Below are 22,752 nucleotides of genomic sequence, written 5' to 3'. Positions count from 1 at the left end.
AATAAAGAGCATAAACGAGGAGGCAGATAGGAATTGTGGTTTTCTCCTCCCAAAACTCAGTCATTTAAAACTCCATTAAGTGACGTATGAAGTGAATACATGGGAAGTGATGAAAAGTTTGAATCATTTTACTGACTACGTTTTCTGAATCTCATTCAGTGAAATTGTATTGGGGTAGTATTTTTTCATAGATAACTTCCGTAATATGCCCACTGTTTTATATATTTTATATATATATATTATTTTTTTTGTCCACATAACTCCAAGTACTTTACAACAGGACCTTGGGTCCTGAACCATACACCTGCCAGTTGTCGACTTTGTACAATGCCCTGTTGAACCACACACACACTCACATTGTCCTGGCATTATAGTATGATGATATTAATGTATGGGGCCTCAGTTTGACTGTCCAGAGTTCAGGACTGTCCAGAGTTCCGCTAAGAGAACTATTAAGTGGCTGGCTAGCAGAAAAATAAGCTAAAGAGCAGGTAACCAATGGTGAGGTGGTCTGATGAAAGGTATCATTACTATATCTGTATAAGAAAGAATAAAATACTAGTAGTATTAAATAAATGTCAAGTGTAAAATATTGAAGTGAAAGTTGAGGGAAATCAAAAAATAAGAATTTAGAGCAACATTGAAAATACAGGGGAAATGTGGTTTCAGAGAAAAAGGTTAATCTTTGCTCTCCTGTTGCATTGTCTCATGTCACCACCCTGATGAACAGTCCCTTTCATGTCTTTAAAAGGACTAACTGCTTTCATACCATATGCTGCGTGAGTAGATCAGCACCCAGGATGAAGCATACACCATTCCCAGCTCTTCTAGTGCACTGGTTGTGTAAGTATTTTAAAGGTTGGTAACTAAAAGTTACACTTGATTATATTTTAAGTTAACCATTATCTATTTTACAATTGCTTTTCACCTTCTGTAGGTTGGACCACTGTTGAGTTGGGTTCTACAATGGTCCCCTCAATGGTGGCACGTCCTGGGGATAATGTCACCCTCCAATGCGTCCACATCAACAGGGTTGAGGCACACATGGCCTGGTTCAAACAAGTAAACCGATCCAAGCCCTTGTGTATCGCTTCCATATACAGCTCTAGCCCTAATGATGTCAAGTATTATAATGGATTTCAAGATAGGCGCTTAGATATGAGGTACAACAGCACTTTAATGTTTCTCACAATCAGAGAGGTGGATTTATCTGACTCTGGCTTGTATTTCTGTGGAAAGATGGATGTTTACATGAGTTTCACCAATGTGACATTCCTCGAAATCAAAGGTAATCTATAAAAACAATTGTTCTGACACAGCTAACATTATTTTATAAAATGTTACATAATAACTTTGATATGAAAACTGTTTAACAGTAGATATTGTTTGTAATCATTGGATAAGGCCAGACAGTTTAAATGTAAAAAAAATCTGAATGTTTTCTTTTTTGATCCTCCTACAGTTTCCGAGGACGCCATTAACCATGGTACAAAGTTATGCACAGACAGTACGTTTACCATGTTCTCTCATGTATCTGTCAGTATACTCACTGGAACGCTTAAACCGATTAAATCTTATGTTTATTTTTGGACTAAAGACTATTTTGGAGTAGTGAATATAGTATACATGCAACACTGAAGAAACAGTAACAGCTGCAGTAACTTGTCTAATAAGGTGCTTTGACAGCAAAAAGGTTATTTTTCCCTGTCCTAAAATGCATATATTTTCGTAGAAGATGGAAGTATGAGTATGTTTCCACTGGTCCTGATCCTGGGTGGTGTGACTGCTGTCTTCCTCCTGGTCATCCTCCTACTGCTTTTTCATATCAGCCGAGGCAGAGATGCACGCAACACAGGTGCAAAGAACGACTCATGGCGTCGGCACAGTCTTCATGAAATTATGTTAACTGACAACAGACCTTGTCTGTGAATCTGCCGGCTCAAATATACTTGCATAGTATGACATGATAGATATTGTACTTAGATGCAAATTTGGTGAGAAAATGTCAGCAGACTTTACAGTAAATAATTTCATTTTCACGTTTCTATCCCAGGTTCTATCTCTCAACAACAAGATGAACAGGTAAACATATGTACACATCCTTATACAAATGTCTTAGAAGCTGTAGGAGCAACTTTTCTCTCATGGTTTTTGTGTGTGCAGGTCCAAGATTCTGGTGAACTGATTTACGCACCTTTGAAGTTTACCTCCAAGAGAAAGAAGGGACAAAGAACAAGAAAGATGGATCTGGAAACTCAAGTGGTGTACGCTGCCACAAGATGACAACATGGAGTAGCAGGTTTCTTGAAATTGACATTTAATTGATCAGCGAATGACCTCTGCTGTATGTTTCAGTTAGTGAGTTTTACCTTTACTGTTTATGGCTGTCTACCGTTAAATGTAAGTCATATAGCTCAAAACTGTAGTCTAAAGGTCTGGTTAGGAAATTTCAAGTTATCAACAACTCTGCTTAAATGTTGAAAATGTAGATGAGATTTTCCTGGGAATATTCGCTAAAAGGCATCTTTTGAGCATCACTTTATTTACCAATAAATAACATCAGCTGACAATGTTTTGCTCAGATTTGTACTGACGCTTCGGGTCTTGTCAAGACCACATCTGTGTCCATGAGTGTCCAGTCGCTCTTAGTAAAATGCAATAAAATCCCCTCGTAAGGACAAAATGTTTGGTATCTGACATAACTGTCCTTATACCCAGCTCATAATTTCCTGGTGAGAGGGTGACAGGAAGGAGGATCTTAATGTTGAGAGAGACATATTGAAGTGGCTTGACTATGTCTAACCAACTCTTGAGAATGTAATTACTGTGATGCATTCCGTGAACAAAATTCGCAAAATGTATATTAAACATTCAATTTTCTTCCACATCACAATCCTGTATGTTTGCATTGGTGCAATAAGAATATACCTGCGAGGTCAACCATTGGTAGATTTGTTAAAAATGTAATTGATTTATTGGTCCTAAACATTGGAAACAATTGGTTATGATTGTGGGTGGGTAAATGGCTGAAGGCTGGTGATTCTTAACTAAGAATCTTTTTCAGCTGAGAACAGTACTTTGTTTGTTTCCTTCCTGTTGAAGATGCGGTTCTCTTGCCATGACCCTCGCTGAGTTAAAACCACACTGTTTCTTCAACTTTTGACTTGTGTGCTGGAGGTCAAAATCAGAACGTCACATGTAATTGAACTTTTATTTTTATTTTCATCAACTTGTCATCAATGTTGCTAAGAATGATACTTTAGCACATATAAAGGTGTAATGTATGCTTTTAAAAACTCTGATGATAAAATATGTGTGCAAAATCCAATATTATAAACATAATGACATCCTTCTTACAATCCCTGAGAAACTTAACATTAAAAGAAACATCCATCAGTAATCGCCTTGAAACATTTTGGACATCAAGTCCTCAGTGGATTGCATCATCTTAGATCCTTCACTGTGTGTAGGATCAGTTAAATTATTGCTGTTCTGGCCCTCTGCTGTCTCCTCAGATGGAGTTTTTAGATGGCAGCTAAGTCTTTTCTACCTACAAGACTAAAATACTTTTGCTATGCTTAGGATACACGCTAATCCATTGGAATGCTCTCTAACAATCAAAAGTAGGAGAGAACTACTGAAAAGAGGAAACATTTCATCAGTTTCTAACATGTTTTTAAAAGAAAGTATGCATTTAACTTTAGTAAAGCCCTTTGACCATTCTAACCATATATCTAACATCATACGGCATACACATCGTAAAACCAAATACATTCACAAATCTGAACTATTTCTTCTTGAAATAAAGAGTGACAAAGATGATCAGGCAGCACAGTAGAACTCCGGTTCTTATGATGGAGAGAAGGACCAGGATTCTCATCTGGTCTTCATCAACTAATTTAACATCCAGCATGGTCCCATTTCCAAACAGAATCTCTCCACATGAGGCCACAGCACAGTAGTAAGTTCCAGCATCAGAGAGGCTGAGGTTCCTCTTGGGGAGGTTGTAGACACAGCTCTGTGTAGGAGACCCAGCCTCAGGGCTCTTCTCACACTGATCACTTCTGCCTCCATGGGTGTAAAGAATTCCTGGATGGGATTCTCCTGAGCCATGTCTGAACCAATAGACACTGTGTTCTCCAGAACAGGTCTCAGTGGGTATTGTGCAATTCAGAGTAACAGAGTCTCCTGGCTGGACTGATTCAGACACTGGCTGCTGGACAACTGACCTGCTGTTGGAAACTAAAAAAGGTTTAATTAAATTAAAGTAATTAAATTATTTCCATGTATTCACATAAATGTATGAACATTTGAATTTGATTAGTTCAGAAGATCTTTAATTCTCCTCTGCGTACACTGTCTCTGGATGGATTGACTCAAACACTATTGGGTAGTATGGTCCTAATATTTCCATCATTGATCAGTTTATAGAAGTTATCTGAAACACCATTACACAGTAAGGACAGTTACTATCCTTTTCATGATAATATCCCAAACCAAGTTGGGATATTTAAATGGATCCTATTGTACTTACCCTCATGCATCAGATATACTCCACTGCCGAAGGTGATTTCATCATAATTTCGAACAGCACAGTAATACGTTCCTACATCAGACATCCCAGCATTAGAGATGGCCATAGTAAGCCTGCTTCCTATCTTCCTGAACGTGTACCTGGACTTGTTATTGAACTCCCCCAGGAGTGTAGGCTCCACAGAGTTGACGTAAAAAGACACCATGCACACAGGAGCTTGTCCAGGGGTCAACTTGAACCAGTGGTAGTAGTTCAGTTCCTCGGTGATGATACACTCCAAATCAACTGTTTGTCCAGGAGTAAAGGTCTTCAGAGTATCAGAGTGAATAATACTAGCAAGTGTCATCACTGAAAAAAACAATTAATTATATTACAATTCATGAATATTACAATTAATTAATATAAATATTATTACATGAAATCTGAGTATGCACGTATGACAAGTAATAACATTGCAGTAAATTACTTACAGTACTCTATTGAGTTTAACTGCTAAACCATAATTAAATATTTGAATAATCCATTCCATGTTCTCACCTGCTTTAACGGACCCAAACAACACAAGAAATAGGGTTGGCATTGCAAAAACCGCTTAGCAAAAAAACAACACGGTATAACACAGTACAAGACTGTCTGAGAGCGGCAAAGAAGCAAAGTTTACATCCCCCATGTCAAAAACTCCTCCCTTTCAATGTGAAAGCATGTTGAAGGAACATGTCCCACAGACCATCAGACAAAAACTGTTACAGTTCTGATGAAGTCACTCTCTATACAATGAACATATTTATCCATAGATACAAGCTGAATCAAACCATACACTGAAAATGTAAACCTGAGAAAGATTTGCTCCTCTAATATTTTATAGATAAAACAGGCAAATATTTTGGTAAATCAATCAATGCATAAACATAACAAAGCAGAATGTAGTTGGTACTGTAGGTAATGAGGATGGAATCTGTCCACAAATAGTTCGACAACCTGTTGCACGGTTTGATAAAAAAGCACAAATCCTTTTCCTTACCTCCTGGGCCGGAATTCCAGCCATTACAGACAGACCGATAGCTATTGAGTGTAAACAGTGTGACTGCGGAGCGGTGCCCCACAAGCAGACTCAATATGAGGCTGCAGGCAGGAAGAAACTACCACCAGTGCTGCTTGTGACACGGTGGGGCGATCAGTCTATTGCTGAAGGCACTCCGCTTTCCATACGTCATGGAGGGAGCGGGAGGCACAGGCCATTAGGGAATGTAGTTGGGACTGTGTCCTTGTTTCTGACACCTCCTCCAGGGTGCCAAGGTTAGTTCCAGAAACAGAGCCAGCCATTTTCAACTTTGAGTATGTTTCCATCCTGATCCTGGGTGGTGTGACTGCTGTCGTCCTCCTGGCCATCCTCCTGCTGCTTCTTTATATCAGCCGACGGGGCAGCGTCCAACCACAATAGGAGATATCGCCTGTTCATGTTTCTATGGAGACTATTGAATTTTATGCGGTTATGAAAATACAGTATACAAATGTATATTATGTCATGTGAACTCAAGGGAGAACTTGGCTTCTTATGTATGACTGGCAGTGAAAGAAGAAACTGGGTGAAGCAGCTCAACAGAATTTGGTTGAGTGTAATTGGTTAGATTGAATTCTTGCAAAGTTTATTTTGTACCAAATGTCATCACATTTCACCAATAGCAAGATAAGCAAGACAATGTGATGATAACAAACAGTCATGATATCAGAAAATAATTATGATATAATAGCATTATAATGGCACAGTAGATATCACTTGTGCATGTGTGTGTTTGACAACCTACAGTATGAGGATTCTGAACAACACCTTCAAGAAGAGGGAGAGGGGGAGTCCATGAGAGACTGGGAGACTCTAGAGATGGATGCTGCAATGACATGATAAAGGTAGAGGTGGATCTTAGAGGGGGGAAAAACTTGTTAAGCCAACATTGAAATGTTGCTTTTAACTAGGCAAGCCTTAGTGAGTTGAGCTACATCCACTAAGACCTTGTCACACTCATCCAGGCCCTCAACCTTATACACACTGGGTTGAACTTGAGGGGGGGATGGGGAAAACCCCATGTCTTAGCTCAAGTGCAGAACTGCTAAGAAGACTTCATGAGTTTTGAATGGCATGAATTGTCAGTTGTGTGGCAACCTTCAGGGATAGCCTTTTGAAAATGTATATTTAACTGCCTCACTATTGTAAATGATCAAAAAACATATTGTTTTAGCGCGTGGCCTATGCATGTTAGCAATTTATCACATCTGTCAACATTTAGGCTATTTCCTCTTTTATAATGCTGTCTTACAAACCTTTTTATCTTTTTATCTTTGAGACCAATGTGTCTAGGAGGTGTGCAGTTGTCTACCCCCAGAAATATAGAAAACTGTGTGGTTGGATAAGTGTATACACAACAAGGCTTTGCATGTGACCCATCTAAGAAAGAAATACAGATTGTGTAACTGTCTGTTGTGGTCAAACGGGCCTCTCTCTCTCTCTATGTGCCTCTAACTACAAACCTTCATGACAGGAAGACTGGCCCTCAGCTCTAACCACAACCATATCCCTTTATTACTGCATCAGCACACAAGCACACCATCCCCTTACCAATAAGAGTGCACACTGGTCTCTTCCTATAAATGTCCCTAAACAGCTTTCAGTAACATCTTTTCTAACGTGAACAACTTTCCAATACATTGCAGTAATCCTCAAAGAAAAATATATTTTGCACTATGTGTTATGGATGCTTTTTGTGTTCATATATATTTCTGTGTCTGTGTAGTTGTGTTCTGTATATTGGTTTCCCTTCTGTTTCTCCCCTTACTCATTCATATATTCAGGTGTCAGTCTGTGATTGGCTCGTCAATGTCTTGCATCATCCTTACTGCAACTGCTCCATCATGGTTATGTACTATAGACGAAAGACGTAGAGATCTAAATCACAAGCGTTCTGATATTGACTACTGTGTTGTTCAACTAATATTCTAAGACTTTATTTTGAGTTGCTTTCATGCACTGCTTAATTCAGCCTCGCCAAAAATGTGTTTCTCTCGAGTGCACGAATTGTGTTCTTGAAGAAAGAGAGCTTTTCTGAGTGGTTGAGATTAAAGAAGGCTGCTCGTTGGAGCTACTGACAATAGTTTTAACATGTGGACAATTGAGGAATTGCAATGACTGACTGTAGCACCCGCTTGAGGCAATATAACGGAAATGTCAGCCTTGCCACAGGCATGACTAGGTCGACATTCTGGGGGACTGGGTTGAACTCACATCTCCGCGTTCTTCATTTCATGTCAACCATTTGTTTGTTTTTGTTGCTGGAATTTAAAAACAGTTTATGCTGACATAAGAAGTACTGAGGAGAGACAAGACAATTGTGCAGCTGTTAATTGATGGGGTCTCAATGAAGCCTTGCAAAGATTATCTGTCTCCATCCTATGTCCATTTTAGATATCCAGCTCCAAATGATGAGCCCTCGATGCCCATTTGTCTTTCTATATTCTTTGGCATTGTTCATGCTTTATTAGACATGTTTTGAGTTGAGTGTGACAAGAAGGCCATGGGGAGAGAGAGAGAGAGAGAGGGGGGGGGGAATAGAAAAGAGACAGAAAGACATACAGAGAGAGACAGAGACGATAGAGAGAGACAGAGAGAGAGAGGGGGGAATGGAAAAGAGACAGAAAGACATACAGAGAGAGACAGAGACGATAGAGAGAGAGAGAGAGAGAGAGAGAGAGAGAGAGAGAGAGAGAGAGAGAGAGAGAGAGAGAGAGAGAACAAGGAGCATCTCTGTGTTCAGTAAGAACTGCTGAGGTGACAATCCAGCCAATCAAATTTTCGTTTGGGGTATTCAGAAGTACTGGTGTGTGAGGCAGTCCACATTTACAATGCACAGTAAAAAGCATGTGACGTTAATACTTTCTGAAACCATGTGACAAATCACTGAGACTCTTGAAGCAGTTGATTTTCTCAACTTATTAACCTATCAGTCCTTGCCATTCACAATTACTCCACAGCGATAAGGTGCTATTGATGAACTTCCAGCCTAATTATCTGTCCATATGTGTGGGTGTACGTGTGAGAGTGAATGTGTTTGTTTAGGTGATGCCACCCACCTACTTATTTTCCACTGTGGTAGTGCATTCTTTAAAGACAACAAGCCCCTCCTCACAGGAAGACTGGCCTTCTGCTCTAACCACACTCTCGCTACACCTCACAGTGCATCAAAACCGCACACGCACTACTCTCGAAAACTGTACTTGCCTTTTTCCATTGCATAAGACTAAGATTGCTTGACCAAAACCAAAAGGTTTATGCATTAGAAGGTTTGCATCAAGAGCTACCACACACATGCCTAAACTAAGGCATCTGGCTGACCTAAAACCATTCGGACTTGGAACACTTGGTCAATTTAATTCATCAGGCATGATGCCATTGTGTTTCAGTTTTGCTACAGTTTACCCCTAGATCTAAATGTAAGATCATGTATTTGTTTTATAATTTCATAATAAGTGTGTGATTCAACAGAATATTTATTCAGTGCGTGATTGCATATTATACGCAATGGCACATCATCGCAGCCTTGTGGTGACTATCTCTAAACAATGCAGCTAAACTGAAATGTTGGGTGTGTGCAGTGTCATTGTACTCCTTGCGGTCTCATCTAGTGCATTTGCTACCGTTTATACATAACTTTCGGTTTCCTTGCATGCATGTAGTGTTTGAGAAGGATGTGGAAAAAAAACAAATTTGTCGTAGTTGAAAGTTTCCATGTCACAAGCTAACTTGAGTCTATTACATTTCCCTCTCTTAGATGTTTGGACATTGTTTTTTAATGTTTAAGAAAGTATGATTTGAGCGGCAGTTAAATTTACGTTATTTCATCATTCTCAAAAACTGTAGGACTATTTTAAGTGAGAAATTGAAGGATGACATTTACAATGGCTTATGTCTCTACCCTTCCGTTTCACTCAAAATTGTCCTTCTCAACTTTTTTTAAATGAAAGAAAAAGTGGTCTCTCTTTTTTTCAGAGCTGTTTGTAAATATGTGTGTATGTATTTCATTTGCAATTATTGGGGATGGAAGGAGGGCAGACCACACTGAACACTTTATTCATTTCCACCTACAGCTACTTCATCAAACCACAAATACATATTTCAATTCACTAAACTACAGTAGAACCCTGGATATGAGTTTAATTTACTTGATATCATCCATGTAGCTGACAACAATATTTACTTGTAACTCTTGTGTTACATTGTCATCATTTAACCCAGGATATACATTTGAACTCTTCCAGTAAACAGTACAACAGTCTTGTCAGTGAAACAGTCTTTCAGTAAGGTACAGAACATGGCCCTCTATTGGTCATCGCGTATAATAATGAAATAGTCAGAAAAAGATCTTCGATTTTTGGATGTTTATTGGGAGGGGAAAGCTATTGTAAATGTCTAAGCGTCACATGATGTGAGAACCCAGTATGCTTGCTCTTTGGTAGGCTAATGCTAATGATCACAACCTTTATAAACTTTACACAATCTTCATATAGATGTTTAATTTAAATATGGCTTAACCATCTACACCAGCCTATGTGATCAAGATGTAACGACGGTGTTGCAAGTTTACCTTTTCACACGTTTTACTAATTTCATATCAGCCAATCAGACTGCCTACAGTTCTCTACATCCCCAGTATGTATAAAAGGAATCCCCTGTGTCTCGACAAGTGTATGTTTTCACCGTAAGTATACATGCAGGGATCCTGAAAGTTGAAGGATGGTCAAACTGTCTGCTGTACACCCTCTGTTATTATTCAGAGCAGGTAAGGAGTTTAGATCTTTAATGTTAGAGTTTTAATGTATAGTTAATAGATGCAATCCTTCATACTGATTTTGGAGATGGAGTGGAATGCAACCAATGTGAAAAATTGCTTGTATTTGATACTGATTTTAGATTTTACTGATTAATGCTGATTTTACAATTTGGAGCATCCAATTCAAATTCTAGTTTTAGAGATTTAATACATACCTGATTTGCACTTTTTAAATTAAGTCCTTATTAAACTTATTAAGTAGTTTAATACCATTCCATTAATAAAATCTTATTCTATTTTTTTTTTTTAGCATTGTCATGTGCTTCAGTCGTTCAGCCAGATGTTGTGAAGACCTTCAGTCAAGGACAAACAGTTGATTTGGAGTGCCTGATCACAGGTGACCGTGCTTTTGACTACTGGATCAAGCTAACAGTTGGAGAAGCACCAGTGTTTATTTTGTCTTTTTATTTAAACTCTAAAGAGCCTACATTCATTGGGGAGTTCAAAAACAACTCCAGGTACAAGTGCATGATGAAGGGGAATAGGTTTGTTCTGACCATTGCTGATGCTGGGATGTCCGATGTTGGAATGTATTATTGTGCTGTACGAAATTATGATGAAATAACCTTTGGTCGTGGAGTTTTTTTGACGCATGAGGGTAAGTACTGATGACTTTGTGCATACTGTATATTTCAGCTTATTTATTAAGAATTTGCAATAATTTAATTGGCATGCAATATAGCTCATTGGTCCTGTAAATTGAAGGTGTAGATACCAGGAGCCATCTTATCCAGCAGCCAGTCCTTGGGTCAGTCCAACCAGGTGACTCTGTTACTCTGAACTGTACAATACATGCTGACACCTGTCCTGGAGAACACAGTGTCTATTGGTTCAGCCATGGCTCAACTGAATACTATCCAGGAATCCTTTACACCCATGGAGGCAGGAGTGATCAGTGTGAGAAGAGCCCTGAGGCTGGGTCTCCTACACAGAGCTGTGTCTACAACCTCTCCAAGAGGAACCTCAGCCTCTCTGATGCTGGGACTTACTACTGTGCTGTGGCCTCATGTGGGGAGATACTGTTTGGAAATGGGACCATGCTGGATATTGAAGGTAATGTGTAATTCAAATTACGTTTGGAGGCTAGATTTCTCAGTTAATGATCTAGAAATAATCCAACATACTTCACTTTCACTCATAACTCTGTTAACATTTTTTAAAATCATATCATCATCCTTAATGACTACATTTGGCATTAATAGTTACTTTTAAATCACAGAACCTTCTCAACCAGACCCAATGCTCCTGGCTTTAATAATGTCAAACATCTTGAGCTTGATCGTCATTGTTATCATCAGTGTACGATTGAGAAAGGTGTCTTCACAAGGTACTGAGACAAACCTCTCCTATGCTTTTACATCTTGCATCTACTATACTACCCTTCATGAGGTGTGAACTCAAGTCTGAAGACTTAAATGATTTGACCTCTAAATACAACTATTAGGTCCTAATTATTTTGAGGCAATGAAAACCTTTAGATTTAAATACTGACCCAGGGACAGTTGAGAACAAGTATTGTGTTTCTTAACCAGAAATTTCTTTGTCAAGCAGGAAAAACTCATCAGCATACAGCGTCCCAATCCAGCCATGTGGCTGAGGTATGACTTATTCATTCACCACTCCTTAAAAGTAGGGATGCATCGAATCCAGGATTCGGTTTCGGCCGAATATTGGGCTTTTTGACGGCATTCGGTTTCGGCCGAACTTTCGAATTTATTTCCACCGAACCCAAACCCTTGACATAATGACGCCAACGTGGAATACGGAAAGGTGTTTACGTAGGTGGACCGTTCAATGCAGTAGGTTGAGAGAAAGTAAAAATGTAACCCGTGTGTAGAAAAAAATTGTGTTTGGCAGTACTTTCAGTCAAAAGAATGCGATTCAAGTCGAGCTACATGTTCAATTTGCAATGCCGATTTGTCTTGTGGTGGCATATCTCCACTGTTAAAACATTTGAGTATGAAACAACCGAAAGAAATTCAGGAAATCTAAAAAGCTAATATCTTGGATATTGATTGGATCTTGAGATAGGGTATAAACATAGGCAAATGGTAATAATCAAAATAGTTGTTCCCACTTGTCTTCCTGGCATAATGTTGCCTTTTTTCATTTATTTTACAGTGACAATTTAATAAAAATACACTGCTGTGGACGTTGTTTAATTCTTTAATGTGTTTACTGTGTTAATGGACTGAGGATGGGAGTAGGATTCGATATTCGGTTTCGGCCGAATCTTAACCAGTGGATTCGGTATTCGGCCGAAACGCAAAAATCTGGATTCGGTGCATCCCTAATCACTGATAACACTTGTGATACTCTTTAGAACGGTGTATTGTCATAAATAAAATAATTACCCACGCTCATATAATATATTGCCAAAGAAGCTTATGTTTTTCCCTGACAGACATTTTTGCCTTTACAGGAAGGGGAAGAGCTGAACTATGCAGCAGTGAACTTCCACAGGAGAGAACTGACAGGGACAGGAAAAACGATGGAGATGGTTTACTCTGGAGTGAGACAGTGGGAGTGAGAGACACATTTGGGAGTAATAGTGTCACGCAATCAACCTCAAATACTATTTCTTTAATATGGTGTATACTGTTACACGGTTTAGATAATAATGACTATCAATGTAAAAGAAAGGGGAGATGTGCATCCAGTCTTTTACCTTACTATGTGGGGAAAACCATGTTAAACTAAATATAAATCAAGAGTATATTTTCATTGCAAAAATATTGGTTGGGAAACTTGGAACAGTAATGGATCTACCCATGTTGTTGTGAATGTAATCTAACACTTGCAAAAGAGTTTGAGATAGATTTCAATACATGTGACCAGTTCAAAACTGTCTTGCATAATTGTCCCTTTTTATACTGAGTTAATTGGCAAATTATGAATATTGTAAATTTTTGGTAGTGATTATGCCAATAAATTAAATTTTGCATGTCAAAATATTGATTTAAAATCATATTCATGCCAGGAGAATTCAAAGGAAACATTTCAGGTTGGATGATTGCTTACACACAAATAAAAACAAGTATGTTATTGGTCAAAAGTAGGAATTGCAATACAATATTTTCTAATAAATTAATTGTGTTGACTACTACAATTACAGGGTTGATGATTTGTTGATGGTAACGGGGTTGAATTTAAGGGCAAAGGTTGGCCATTAAAAGAAGGAGACATGTTCCTATCCTGTTGTCCTGCAGGGCAGCCAGGAGCGCCTGGGGGCCAAGTGCTCACCCATGTCCTGGCCAGCAATCTGTTCTGCATGTTATCTGTATATTGGGATTGCACTTGAAAAATCTGAATTGGTGGAGTTGACTAAACGCTAGTGTTTTTTAAATTTGTAATATTATTATTATTAAAGCCCTGGCTCACAATAATACCCAATTAATAATAATGTACAAACAGCATGTTAATTCCAAATTTAAGATACCTGTTAGAGGAATACCAAATGTCCGCATTTTGGGGGAATTAACCTATTTTTACTGAAAGCCTGAAATAATAAAGGATGGCTTACTGATTTATGTATAACAAACATGGTACCATGGCTCTGAACAGCTATACAAGGGTGCGTCAACAAATCAACAGACACCATATGGATACACGTGGTGTCCATTTCCTTAATGTCTGTAATCGGTCCAAATGCTTGCAACACATTTTTGGAGGATTACCGAGATTTAACAAAAGCGTCGTTGCGACAGCTGGACTAGCGCCATTTTAGCAATCAACCCCTTAACTATGCTTGCAACGCAAAAATGGACCAATAGCAAATTAACTACATCAACTGTTTAGGTGCACGTAGCTTCCAACTTCCCTACCCAGACAAGTGTATTTTTTAATGGTCTGACCATTATATAAAAAGTGTAGCCTATGGTTCTGACGCTACCAGGAAGCAAAATATGACAAGACGCCCTTGTTTTAGGAAGAGCAGTTGAGCGAACATTGCAGATGTGTTCGACTGGTGTTCGCTTGCGTAACTTAACGAGCTAAAAATCTATCACAGTTTTGTAGCTAGCTAGACTGGAAGAAACCCCTGCACTAGTTTTGCCTGTGTTTTTCTTACAAAAATAGAATTTTGACATTGCAAGAAAAGATAAAAGGAAATGTTTACAAAGCATTATCCCTGCTCATATTAGGCTTCAGGTACTGTACAGTCAACTCAATCATCTTTGGCAGAGATGCCAAGGATTCCAAAGTGTTGTCACGGTTGTCACCTGTAATTTTTGTCATTTAAATAATCCAACCTTCAATTGATTATTTTGGAAAAATAACTCAAGAAATAATTTTCTATGAAACCATGTGTACACCCCCAATATGTATTGATAGAATTTTAAATATTAGTTTGATTTCATTTTAGAGCTTCATTAGTCTGTTGTGTTTTCATTTGTAATTTTCACCATTCATAATTCCACAGTTCAGTTTACTTGTAACTCTTAGTTGTAACCCAGTGCTAGGCTACAAAATCAACAAAAATGAATCATACTCAGGGATCACTTGACTCATTTATTTGACTTGACAACCAATAGGTATGTTGCATTAAAACTTCTTAAATTAACCATGTCCACAAGAGCTGTAGCTTAAAGAATACCAGGAATGACTACCAAGCTTTTTTGATATTGGCTCACGGATCAATTAACGGTCTTGTTCAAACAGGAAAATCAATCAACCTCTGATCTGAGGGCTTGTCTATATTTTTAATGTTAAAATTTCCAGTTTATGGTCACAGCAATCAACAGCAACTATACTTAGATGACACCTGTATTTTGGGTTTATAAACACTCAATCTGCTTAAATTAAGAGATATTAATGTAGTCAATTGCAAATCGGTGACAGCACAAAAAACTAAACCGTCCTAAGAATGAAAGAATCCCTCCAAGACAGCTTAATCATTACATTTCTATAGTTCATGCACACAGTTTAGGCTCATCCTGACTTACCTGTGAGAACTCCTGCTGGCATTGTTGTCTAACAGCATCTCTCCAGAGATTATTCCTGAGTGAGAGTGGTCAAAGTTGCCAGGATATTATGATGAGGGATGTAATATTTATGATGGCAGAAAAACGTTTTGCGCATTAACAGTAAGATAGGTTGAGAACCGACAAGAAATTGAGCCATTGAGCAAGCCGATAGTAGGCTACTTCCAAGTCCTGTGGACAAATATGTACTCAATTTTTTCAAAGGCAGACGTCCTGCAGTTTCGTTTCAACGGACTAGATTAAAAAGGATATGAATGCACATTTCAGCACTTTATTAAAAACATCCCATTCCACTTCCATTAGAATAGTACAATTTACCGCCTTGAGGTAACTACTTGACAAATATTTGTAACTAACAAATTGAACTACTTAAAACTAGTTTTGACGATGTTTACATTTTTCGCAGGCCGCAACCATAATTCTACATTAAATTGAATTAGTTTGATTTGCAATATTATTCGTGTTCATCGATACAGTGATGTATTTCGGGTTTACACATTTTGTGTTTAATTTTTTTTTTACTTTTTACTTTAAATGGTTCAGTCCTTATCATGCCACATACAGAATCAGAAGTCGAATGTTAGAACGGGGGCAAAATATATACGTCGACTTGGGGATTTGTCTACAGTAAAACATACCTACAGCACAATAAAAATCAATCAAAATAAAATCAGCAAAACATGACGGGTACTTTTTTTCCGTTTCTGTATAAAGACGAAAAATGCGGTCCGCATTGCAAATCCTCCTGTGAGTGCTTCAGGAGAACGAAACGCGCTCAGTCAGACGATAGGGGGGAGAATAGCGCCACGTGCATCAGGAGACGGGACGACGCAGACGGACGACGATCCTGTCAAGACGGTTTTAACCTGGAAAGAGAGCAAATCACAATTCAACCGCCTGTCGATGCATCAAGGAGTCAGCGTTCTCTCCTTGCCGTTTACATTCTACCAAAGACAGATTTTGAACAGTTTCAAGTACTGCAATTGGCCACAGACTATAGTCCTAAAATTCAAAAAACTCAAATTAAGTTGACCCGTTTGATTTACTTTGCCCGTTTCCCATAACCAATTTGCTCTGTTTCCCCACAAACAAGCCATTTTGGCCATAGATGCATGTCTATTTAGTTAAAAGCACACTAATGCTGCCATCGTTGCAATTTTGAGTTCTTTCTGGGCATGACTGTTCCGTTCACATCGTGTGACCCTGGCGTTGGTGCAGATGGCAGCCGCTTGTTTTCCCTCAGAGGGCGATAAAATCGCGTCTGATTTGACAGGAGGTACTTATGTACGATAGATGGTAGCCGAAACCTAACCGTACATAGCATGCGAAATCAAACACACTAATGTCATGGTTTGGGAGACCCTTCCATCCTAACCTCTTGAACTACTGCAGCTCAGGCCTATCCTCACCTTGTTTCAGAAGCCATCACGCTTAGTAAGCATAGCGGGCAGGTGGTGGCGGAGGCAACCTTTCAGCGTAGGGGTCCCTCGCGCGCGGCACGGCGTACATCGGCGGCCTAGAGACGGGGGAAAGGCGGGAACGCTCGTAGGAGTAGCCGTTACCTGTGGGGTCCATAGGGGGGAGAGAGGTTCTCCTAATGGGACTGCGGTCCCGGGCGTAGTACGAGGACGGAGGGGGAGGGGGGAGCGGGCGACGCTCGTACGGGTCGAGAGCTGAGGACATGAGGCGCTCCCTGACCAGGGCGGAAGGGGGAGGAGGAGGTGGGGGAATGGCGGAAACATGCCTGTCATCGTAGGCCGAGATGCCGTAGGGGCGAGCTCTGTATTTCTCGTAGTAATCCACCACCCCATAGCTATCCCTCTCGCGCTCGAAGGGGCGCTCTGGGTAAGGCGCTCGCCTAGGGGGAGGGGGTGGGGGAGGGGGGGCAGGGTAACCAAGGTTGTGGGGGGGGAGGTGGTGGCTTAGCCGACCTCTGAGGTAGCCTGGAGGTGGAGGCTCGTGCCTCTCGCCAGGGTAACGGGGGGGCCAGTAGCCTCCTCTCTCGGGAGGGGGAGGTGGGTATTCTTCAGCCTCCTCATGCCTGGGGCGACTCTTTGATATCTGGACATGGATACGCTTGCCTGGGAGAAAGAGGAGGGGGGGGGAGGGAATGATGAAATGAATAAAACCGATGTATGAAATAGGTGGAAGCATGGATTTACGTCATATCCTCATTTCTTACCCTGGAATTCGGCATTGTCCAGACCCTTTATGGCATCCATTGCCTCTTCAGAGTTGGCCATGTGCACAAAAGCAAAGTTTTTGACAATGGCGCACTCTGTTACCGTGCCATACTCCTCAAACAGAGTGCGAAGCTCATCGTCAGAACCTTTCTCCACGTTGGCAACGTGAAGTTTGACAGAGCCTTGGTTCTTCCCATGGCTGGCCTCTACATTGATCTGAGTGCCATGCAACTTGTGGAGGTGCAAACTTTTGATCGCTTTCGTGGCGGCTTTGCGATCATCCATGTGCACAAAGGCGAAGTTCTTGATGATGGCGCATTCCGTGACAGTGCCATGCTCGGAAAAAAGAGCCTGGATCTCTTCCTGGTCTGCCTCCCGTGGGAGATTCCCTATAAAGATCTTCACCATTCTGGTAAATGTGCTTTACTTTGCCTGTAACTAGGGAGCACAGAAAATGCATTATAAGACTACTTGGTTAACTTTACAGTGAATTCTATTGCTAACAGTAAATACTAAATAATACCTAGCTGGTGTGATGGGTATCCATCAATTATTCTACCACTCAGACTTGAATTGCTGGTCTGCCAACCTCCCCACGGCCCTCCCAAATGCAATTAATCTGTAACTAGCACTGACATGATCAATGTATGCCAACAACGATGGCTAGACAGGATGTTAGCCATTTGGTTAGCATAGTGCGGCAACAGCATGTGAGCTGGTCAACTAGCTAGACTTTCCATAATACTAGTACAACTGTAAAGGGAGACTACGTTTTTAAATAGGTACAATTATCTTCCTACCACATACACTTATTAGCATGAGTATATTTTAGATCATCTTAGGCTGAGGTTAAGCAAGATTAAATTCCTAGCAAGACAAGTGGCCATGACTAGCCAGCTAACATCAGCTGCTAGCACTAGCAGTTAGCTTCGTTTAGCTGCATACACCCATTGTGCTAAACCTATAGCGTAGAAATAACATAGGTAGTTGACCTTTAACGATGGGTTTGTAGTTAGATAGTCATCTTTAAATGGCTTCTATTGTTAGGGGACGTCGAATATTATTACCCGAAATTGCACACTCACCGGCTTGGCTTCGCAGACTCCGTCGTCGAACGACTAATGTATGGGCAGATATGTGTGTACGGGAGATTCTTCTTCGCTGTTCCAGTTTCTTCTTCGTCATCATCCTTCAGTTTGGTTTGAACGGCGGATCGATCGCAGCCAAATGTGCAAACACCGCCACCCATTGTACAGGAGTGAGAACAACCGCCCCACCCATTCCCCCCAGAGATTCTGGAAATAGCCATACCAGTAATGTATAGGCCAATCATTTGATGTTCCTAAATCATAGCCTCTCCAAAACATAATTCACGGTGATTTCGAGTAGGTCCAAAGTAGTAACCTACTCCCGGTCTACTTAAATGCCGTGACTTGCGCAACAACGTGGGGGAGAAAGGTTTAGCCTATTGTGTTTCGAAATAGTGATCAAGAAGTTGGTTCGTAATTAATCAACAGCCATAATCGTTCCCAGTATGTAGGCCTGTTCTTGCTTAGGGCTATGGGTAGACTTGGAGAAAGAAGCATGGATCATAGGATACTAAACACCCCTGCCATAGTTATGTAGCCTATAAAATGCCAACCTAGTGATATTTATAAACCACATTCAATAACAAGGTGGGGGAGGGAGGTCTTTAAATAAAATACGTTTTCCCAGAGCATGTTGATTTTGGGGGGGCATTTCTAGATAATTACATGAACAAAGAACCTGAGATTCCGTAGCCTATGCCTATTTGTAACGTGGTGTCCAAGAGACAAGAGTCGTTCTAGGCAAGAATAAACGCTGACATATTGTTGGAAAGTATCGTATCCTACTAACCACAAACCAACGTCCACTTTAGCCTACTGCACAAAGCAAAATTTCGAATCTGTGGGTTAAGTGGGTTCAAGTCTTGAAAGTGAAACCACTGGGGGTTTTTTTACCATAAAAAACAAACTCGGGAAATTCCGGACTTGAATTGAGGAAGCTGACGAAACTTCCCCAGAGAATGTCTAATAAACAGGCTCTCCCCTTCATCCTTTTCTCCACTTCGACAATAACCTTGAGCTCCCGTTACTTAAACCGCAGTCCGCTGCTTTTTGTTCATAAAGGAAGTTCTGCTCTTGAAAATGAAGGATTAAATGGTAAAATACTTTTGTTGGATTTAAAATGCACTTGTGTTAGGCCTATTTGTCGAGTTATTCTGTTTGTGATAGGCTATTTGTATTGTCAATCCTAGATTTCAGATATTTCATTTGTAATAACTCTGCCTAAAAACTGTTCAGTTGGTGAAAGTTGCAGATGAAACGTTGACGTGTAGTAATAATGGACTTTGTAGCCAAGTGGCTTTTATTGTCGTTTCGATCATTTTTAATGGTAGCCTACAGTGCACAATAAAACGATACAGCGTTCCTCCAGGACGATGGTACTAGATAAAACAGCATAAATAGAGTATTGTATTGTCAGATGCACAGAACAAAACAAGGTCAGACTGGGTCTGGACTGTAATCTCAAATACATGAGACTACATGTATTTCTGAACTACCTAGAACTAAAAGAGCTACACACTTCTACAGAAAGTGCACGTGCAATTGTTTGCAACAGGACAAACAAGTGCAACAGGACAAACAAGTAGTGCAAAAAGAATCAAGAGCAAAAAGAAACAAGTCTTCAAAGAATGATAATCTTCAATAATTCTCTCTTCTGAATGCAAGCTAATGCAATCATTTAATACATTATTATTCACATTAATAGGTGAAGTGAAAACAGTGTTGCTCCAACCACAAACCCCACCATGGAAGGGATGCAGAACGTGGAGACTGAGGAGAGGATGACCTGCCTTCAGGTCCAGTTCTACCACCCCCAGCAGGCTTCCAGGGGCCTGTACCGTCATCTTCCCTTGGACTGCAGCAGCAAACACCAGGCTGAGGATCCCCTAAGGCTGGGTAGGGACCAAAAGGTCTGCAAGTATATCCTGGACGACCCTCGAGTCTCACGCAAACAGCTATCCCTGCAGGCCTACCGCACTGCTCAAAGCCCTGACCTGCTCTTCACTGTGCAGAACCTAAGCCAGAAAGGACATCTGATGGTCAACGGATCAGAGTTAGACTACTTAGAGAGGGCAGAGCTTCTAGCCAAGGCCCTCCTACGGTTTGGGGATTATGAGATCCTGATTTGCCGGGAGCCGGGTGAGGCTAAGGGGAGCTTTGAGGTGGAGTTCGGGGTGCTGACTGTGCCACCCTCTAGAGAAATGGGTTTGGGTGTGTCCAACATGGCACCGGTTATGGACACAGGTTTAGGCCATGATGTTAGTCATGGCTTTCCAGCGGAACTCATAAGCACTCATGCACCATTAGAGTGTGATGAGACATACATCTACCAGTCGTAAGTCATATCAACCAGTGTGGACGATATAATATTCTTTTTTACGAATGCCTTAGTGTCTTTGCTATGAAAATTGTTTGAGCCTTACGTTCTTGTATAGAAAGTAGCCTACAGTAACAAGAAAAAACTGTGAATTGTCATGTCATTGAGGCTTATTTGTTACTTTTATAATGTACGTATCTTATTTATTTTAACCATTTGGTAGAGTGTACTGTCGATTGGAGAGATGTACATTGAGAATCATACAATCCTACATTATGTATTACTTTAAACATTTTTGTTAATCACTTGTGTTTGTCTTTAAAATAATAATTTCCAACCTAATGTGGATCACCTGAATCTGCAACCTATTTTATCATCACAAAAGTATTTAATCACCAACACTTGCATTGTAAAATGATGTTCATATGATTGATAATATACATTAAAAAGATATAACAAATGTTAACTTATTATGTAATCACGTTTTATGCCTTCTAACAAGAAACCAATTCACTATGCTGTTTGACCAGTTTCTTTGCTTTTGTGAAAAGACAAAGACTACTGGTGGCCCATGTTTTCATAGATCAAGTTACCTGTAAACATGTAATGCATTCAACACAATTACAGTGCCAGATAGTGATCACATTTCCTAGTTTCATGTTAAACCCAATCTCATGGTTATTACCTCATAGAACACTATTCCCAGATCATTTTTCAACACCCAATCCTAGCTAAGTCAATCATAAACAGACAAAACTTTATGAGATACGTCTTCATTCCAGTGTGCTGAAAACAGTGAGTTGTGATAGTAATAGGCAGGTCCAAGTTTTCCAATCTTCTCTTGATACCTCACCATGTTCTCACTCAGTCAGCCACCTCTGACTATTTGGTCGCTACCTCATCTACAGGTGGATGAAATACTTCTGCAGGTCCTCTCCCTCGTCATGTTCCGACCCTTTAGGGTAAAACCCTTATTACCCTTTAAGGTTTTTAAAGGTTTTAAAATGTCGCCCAACATCCACAACCCAATTGAATGGCTTTCATGAGCCCTAGTCTTGTCTCAGGAATGTAAAACAACCTGTTGACTATTTAGACTGGGGTCAGTGACTCTGGGCTGTATACCTGTGGGGCAGGTTTTGACGCTGGGTTATAACCCAGGCTCGTCTTGAAGTGGAGTGCAGGATTGGGCTTGCTTACTAGCCAGGTAACCAGTAGAGAAGGCTTTAGGCCTCAACAAGTTTTCAGTGTCCCTGTGAAAACAAGCTTGTACCCCCTTGTGGCCCCCCTAAATGTAGTCTGAATAATTATAAACATGGTATTACTCCTGCAATGGAGTTAATAAAACTATAAGACAACAATAATGTTTAATGTAACTACTACAACTGGCCCCAGCTTGGCCACCCCAGTTGAAATGGTTTCAAACCTCCCCTGAGCACCAATGGGCAAACACTACTTTACACCATGACACCTGCTTTGCATCGATAGTGACAGATGTTCTTCTGACATTGCAGTTCCTTGTGTAAAGATTTAATAAACTAACTTCATTCTAATGATGTGTCTAGCTGTTAATCTTGAAAATAATTTTGCCATGTAATGATGGTTATGCATTGGTGAGGACTTTCTGAATACATTCTACTGTAAAATAGGATAAAAATCCAGACATCATAACCAATTTGCAATTAAAGACGATCAGTCATTCATTCAGATATTCAAAGAAATAATTCAGCCACTAATCTGAAATAAAGCAACTATTTAACTTAATTGGTTTATTT

At 40.0% G+C, this 22,752-nt stretch overlaps 5 protein-coding genes across 11 annotated transcripts; 3 read left to right on the top strand and 2 right to left on the bottom strand.

Moving 5' to 3' along the window:
- The first annotated feature begins 720 nt into the window (after positions 1-720).
- LOC124487157 lies at positions 721-2,870 on the top strand. Of its 2 annotated transcripts, XM_047049255.1 has the most exons (7): positions 721-843; positions 938-1,062; positions 1,240-1,288; positions 1,463-1,507; positions 1,733-1,855; positions 2,054-2,082; positions 2,164-2,869. In XM_047049255.1, the coding sequence occupies exons 1-7, from the start codon at positions 723-725 to the stop codon at positions 2,281-2,283; spliced, it is 612 nt and encodes a 203-aa protein (XP_046905211.1). In that variant the 5' UTR covers positions 721-722; the 3' UTR covers positions 2,284-2,869. The 2 variants fall into 2 exon arrangements, with proteins under 2 accessions (XP_046905211.1, XP_046905210.1); XM_047049254.1 differs by having other exon boundaries at positions 938-1,288; positions 2,164-2,870.
- Positions 2,871-2,937: 67 nt separating this feature from the next.
- LOC124487156 lies at positions 2,938-5,699 on the bottom strand. Of its 3 annotated transcripts, XM_047049252.1 has the most exons (4): positions 5,556-5,675; positions 5,005-5,071; positions 4,535-4,882; positions 2,938-4,242 (listed from the first exon to the last, which is right to left on the bottom strand). In XM_047049252.1, exons 3-4 carry the CDS (start codon positions 4,878-4,880, stop codon positions 3,788-3,790), a joined length of 801 nt encoding a protein of 266 aa, XP_046905208.1. In that variant the 5' UTR covers positions 4,881-4,882; positions 5,005-5,071; positions 5,556-5,675; the 3' UTR covers positions 2,938-3,787. The 3 variants fall into 3 exon arrangements, with proteins under 3 accessions (XP_046905208.1, XP_046905209.1, XP_046905207.1); XM_047049253.1 differs by lacking the exon at positions 5,005-5,071 and having other exon boundaries at positions 5,556-5,699; XM_047049251.1 differs by lacking the exons at positions 5,005-5,071; positions 5,556-5,675 and adding an exon at positions 5,072-5,159.
- Positions 5,700-10,271: 4,572 nt separating this feature from the next.
- LOC124487153 lies at positions 10,272-13,519 on the top strand. 3 transcript variants are annotated; one of them, XM_047049247.1, is made up of 7 exons: positions 10,272-10,359; positions 10,661-11,008; positions 11,116-11,172; positions 11,272-11,463; positions 11,630-11,737; positions 11,959-12,008; positions 12,833-13,519. In XM_047049247.1, the coding sequence occupies exons 1-7, from the start codon at positions 10,314-10,316 to the stop codon at positions 12,938-12,940; spliced, it is 909 nt and encodes a 302-aa protein (XP_046905203.1). In that variant the 5' UTR covers positions 10,272-10,313; the 3' UTR covers positions 12,941-13,519. The 3 variants fall into 3 exon arrangements, with proteins under 3 accessions (XP_046905203.1, XP_046905202.1, XP_046905201.1); XM_047049246.1 differs by having other exon boundaries at positions 11,116-11,463; positions 11,962-12,008; XM_047049245.1 differs by having other exon boundaries at positions 11,116-11,463.
- Positions 13,520-14,906: 1,387 nt separating this feature from the next.
- Positions 14,907-18,836, bottom strand: LOC124487092 (RNA-binding protein 4B-like). Of its 2 annotated transcripts, none has more exons than XM_047049129.1 (4): positions 18,661-18,836; positions 17,575-18,007; positions 16,802-17,473; positions 14,907-16,258 (listed from the first exon to the last, which is right to left on the bottom strand). In XM_047049129.1, exons 2-3 carry the CDS (start codon positions 17,981-17,983, stop codon positions 16,824-16,826), a joined length of 1,059 nt encoding a protein of 352 aa, XP_046905085.1. In that variant the 5' UTR covers positions 17,984-18,007; positions 18,661-18,836; the 3' UTR covers positions 14,907-16,258; positions 16,802-16,823. The 2 variants fall into 2 exon arrangements, with proteins under 2 accessions (XP_046905085.1, XP_046905084.1); XM_047049128.1 differs by having other exon boundaries at positions 17,575-18,013; positions 18,661-18,835.
- Positions 18,837-19,564: 728 nt separating this feature from the next.
- tifa (TRAF interacting protein with forkhead associated domain) lies at positions 19,565-21,448 on the top strand. The gene is made up of 2 exons (XM_047049130.1): positions 19,565-19,758; positions 20,369-21,448. Exon 2 carries the CDS (start codon positions 20,409-20,411, stop codon positions 21,000-21,002), a length of 594 nt encoding a protein of 197 aa, XP_046905086.1. The 5' UTR covers positions 19,565-19,758; positions 20,369-20,408; the 3' UTR covers positions 21,003-21,448.
- The last annotated feature ends 1,304 nt before the right edge of the window (positions 21,449-22,752 follow it).

Source organism: Hypomesus transpacificus, chromosome 25 (genome assembly GCF_021917145.1).
Source record: "Hypomesus transpacificus isolate Combined female chromosome 25, fHypTra1, whole genome shotgun sequence".
NCBI lineage: Eukaryota > Metazoa > Chordata > Actinopteri > Osmeriformes > Osmeridae > Hypomesus > Hypomesus transpacificus.
The sequence above is the reverse complement of the archived record's forward strand: the minus strand, read 5'-3'. Positions and strand labels throughout refer to the sequence as shown.

Bases quoted from the DNA above. Each gene is read 5' to 3' on its own strand.
- LOC124487157 (XM_047049254.1), top strand. From the start codon at position 723: ATGAACAGTCCCTTTCATGTCTTTAAAAGGACTAACTGCTTTCATACC. The intron at 844-937 runs GTAAGTATTTTA...CACCTTCTGTAG, and splicing joins TCTTCTAGTGCACTGGTTGT to GTTGGACCACTGTTGAGTTG. The intron at 2,083-2,163 runs GTAAACATATGT...TTGTGTGTGCAG, and splicing joins CTCAACAACAAGATGAACAG to GTCCAAGATTCTGGTGAACT.
- LOC124487156 (XM_047049251.1), bottom strand. From the start codon at position 5,114: ATGCCAACCCTATTTCTTGTGTTGTTTGGGTCCGTTAAAGCAG. The intron at 4,883-5,071 runs GTGAGAACATGG...TGTTTTTTTCAG, and splicing joins GTTTGGGTCCGTTAAAGCAG to TGATGACACTTGCTAGTATT. The intron at 4,243-4,534 runs GTAAGTACAATA...AACCTTTTTTAG, and splicing joins AGTATATCTGATGCATGAGG to TTTCCAACAGCAGGTCAGTT.
- LOC124487153 (XM_047049245.1), top strand. From the start codon at position 10,314: ATGGTCAAACTGTCTGCTGTACACCCTCTGTTATTATTCAGAGCAG. The intron at 11,009-11,115 runs GTAAGTACTGAT...TGTAAATTGAAG, and splicing joins AGTTTTTTTGACGCATGAGG to GTGTAGATACCAGGAGCCAT. The intron at 11,464-11,629 runs GTAATGTGTAAT...TTTAAATCACAG, and splicing joins GACCATGCTGGATATTGAAG to AACCTTCTCAACCAGACCCA.
- LOC124487092 (XM_047049129.1), bottom strand. From the start codon at position 17,983: ATGGTGAAGATCTTTATAGGGAATCTCCCACGGGAGGCAGACCAGGAA. The intron at 17,474-17,574 runs GTAAGAAATGAG...TCTTTCTCCCAG, and splicing joins GGACAATGCCGAATTCCAGG to GCAAGCGTATCCATGTCCAG.
- tifa (XM_047049130.1), top strand. From the start codon at position 20,409: ATGGAAGGGATGCAGAACGTGGAGACTGAGGAGAGGATGACCTGCCTT.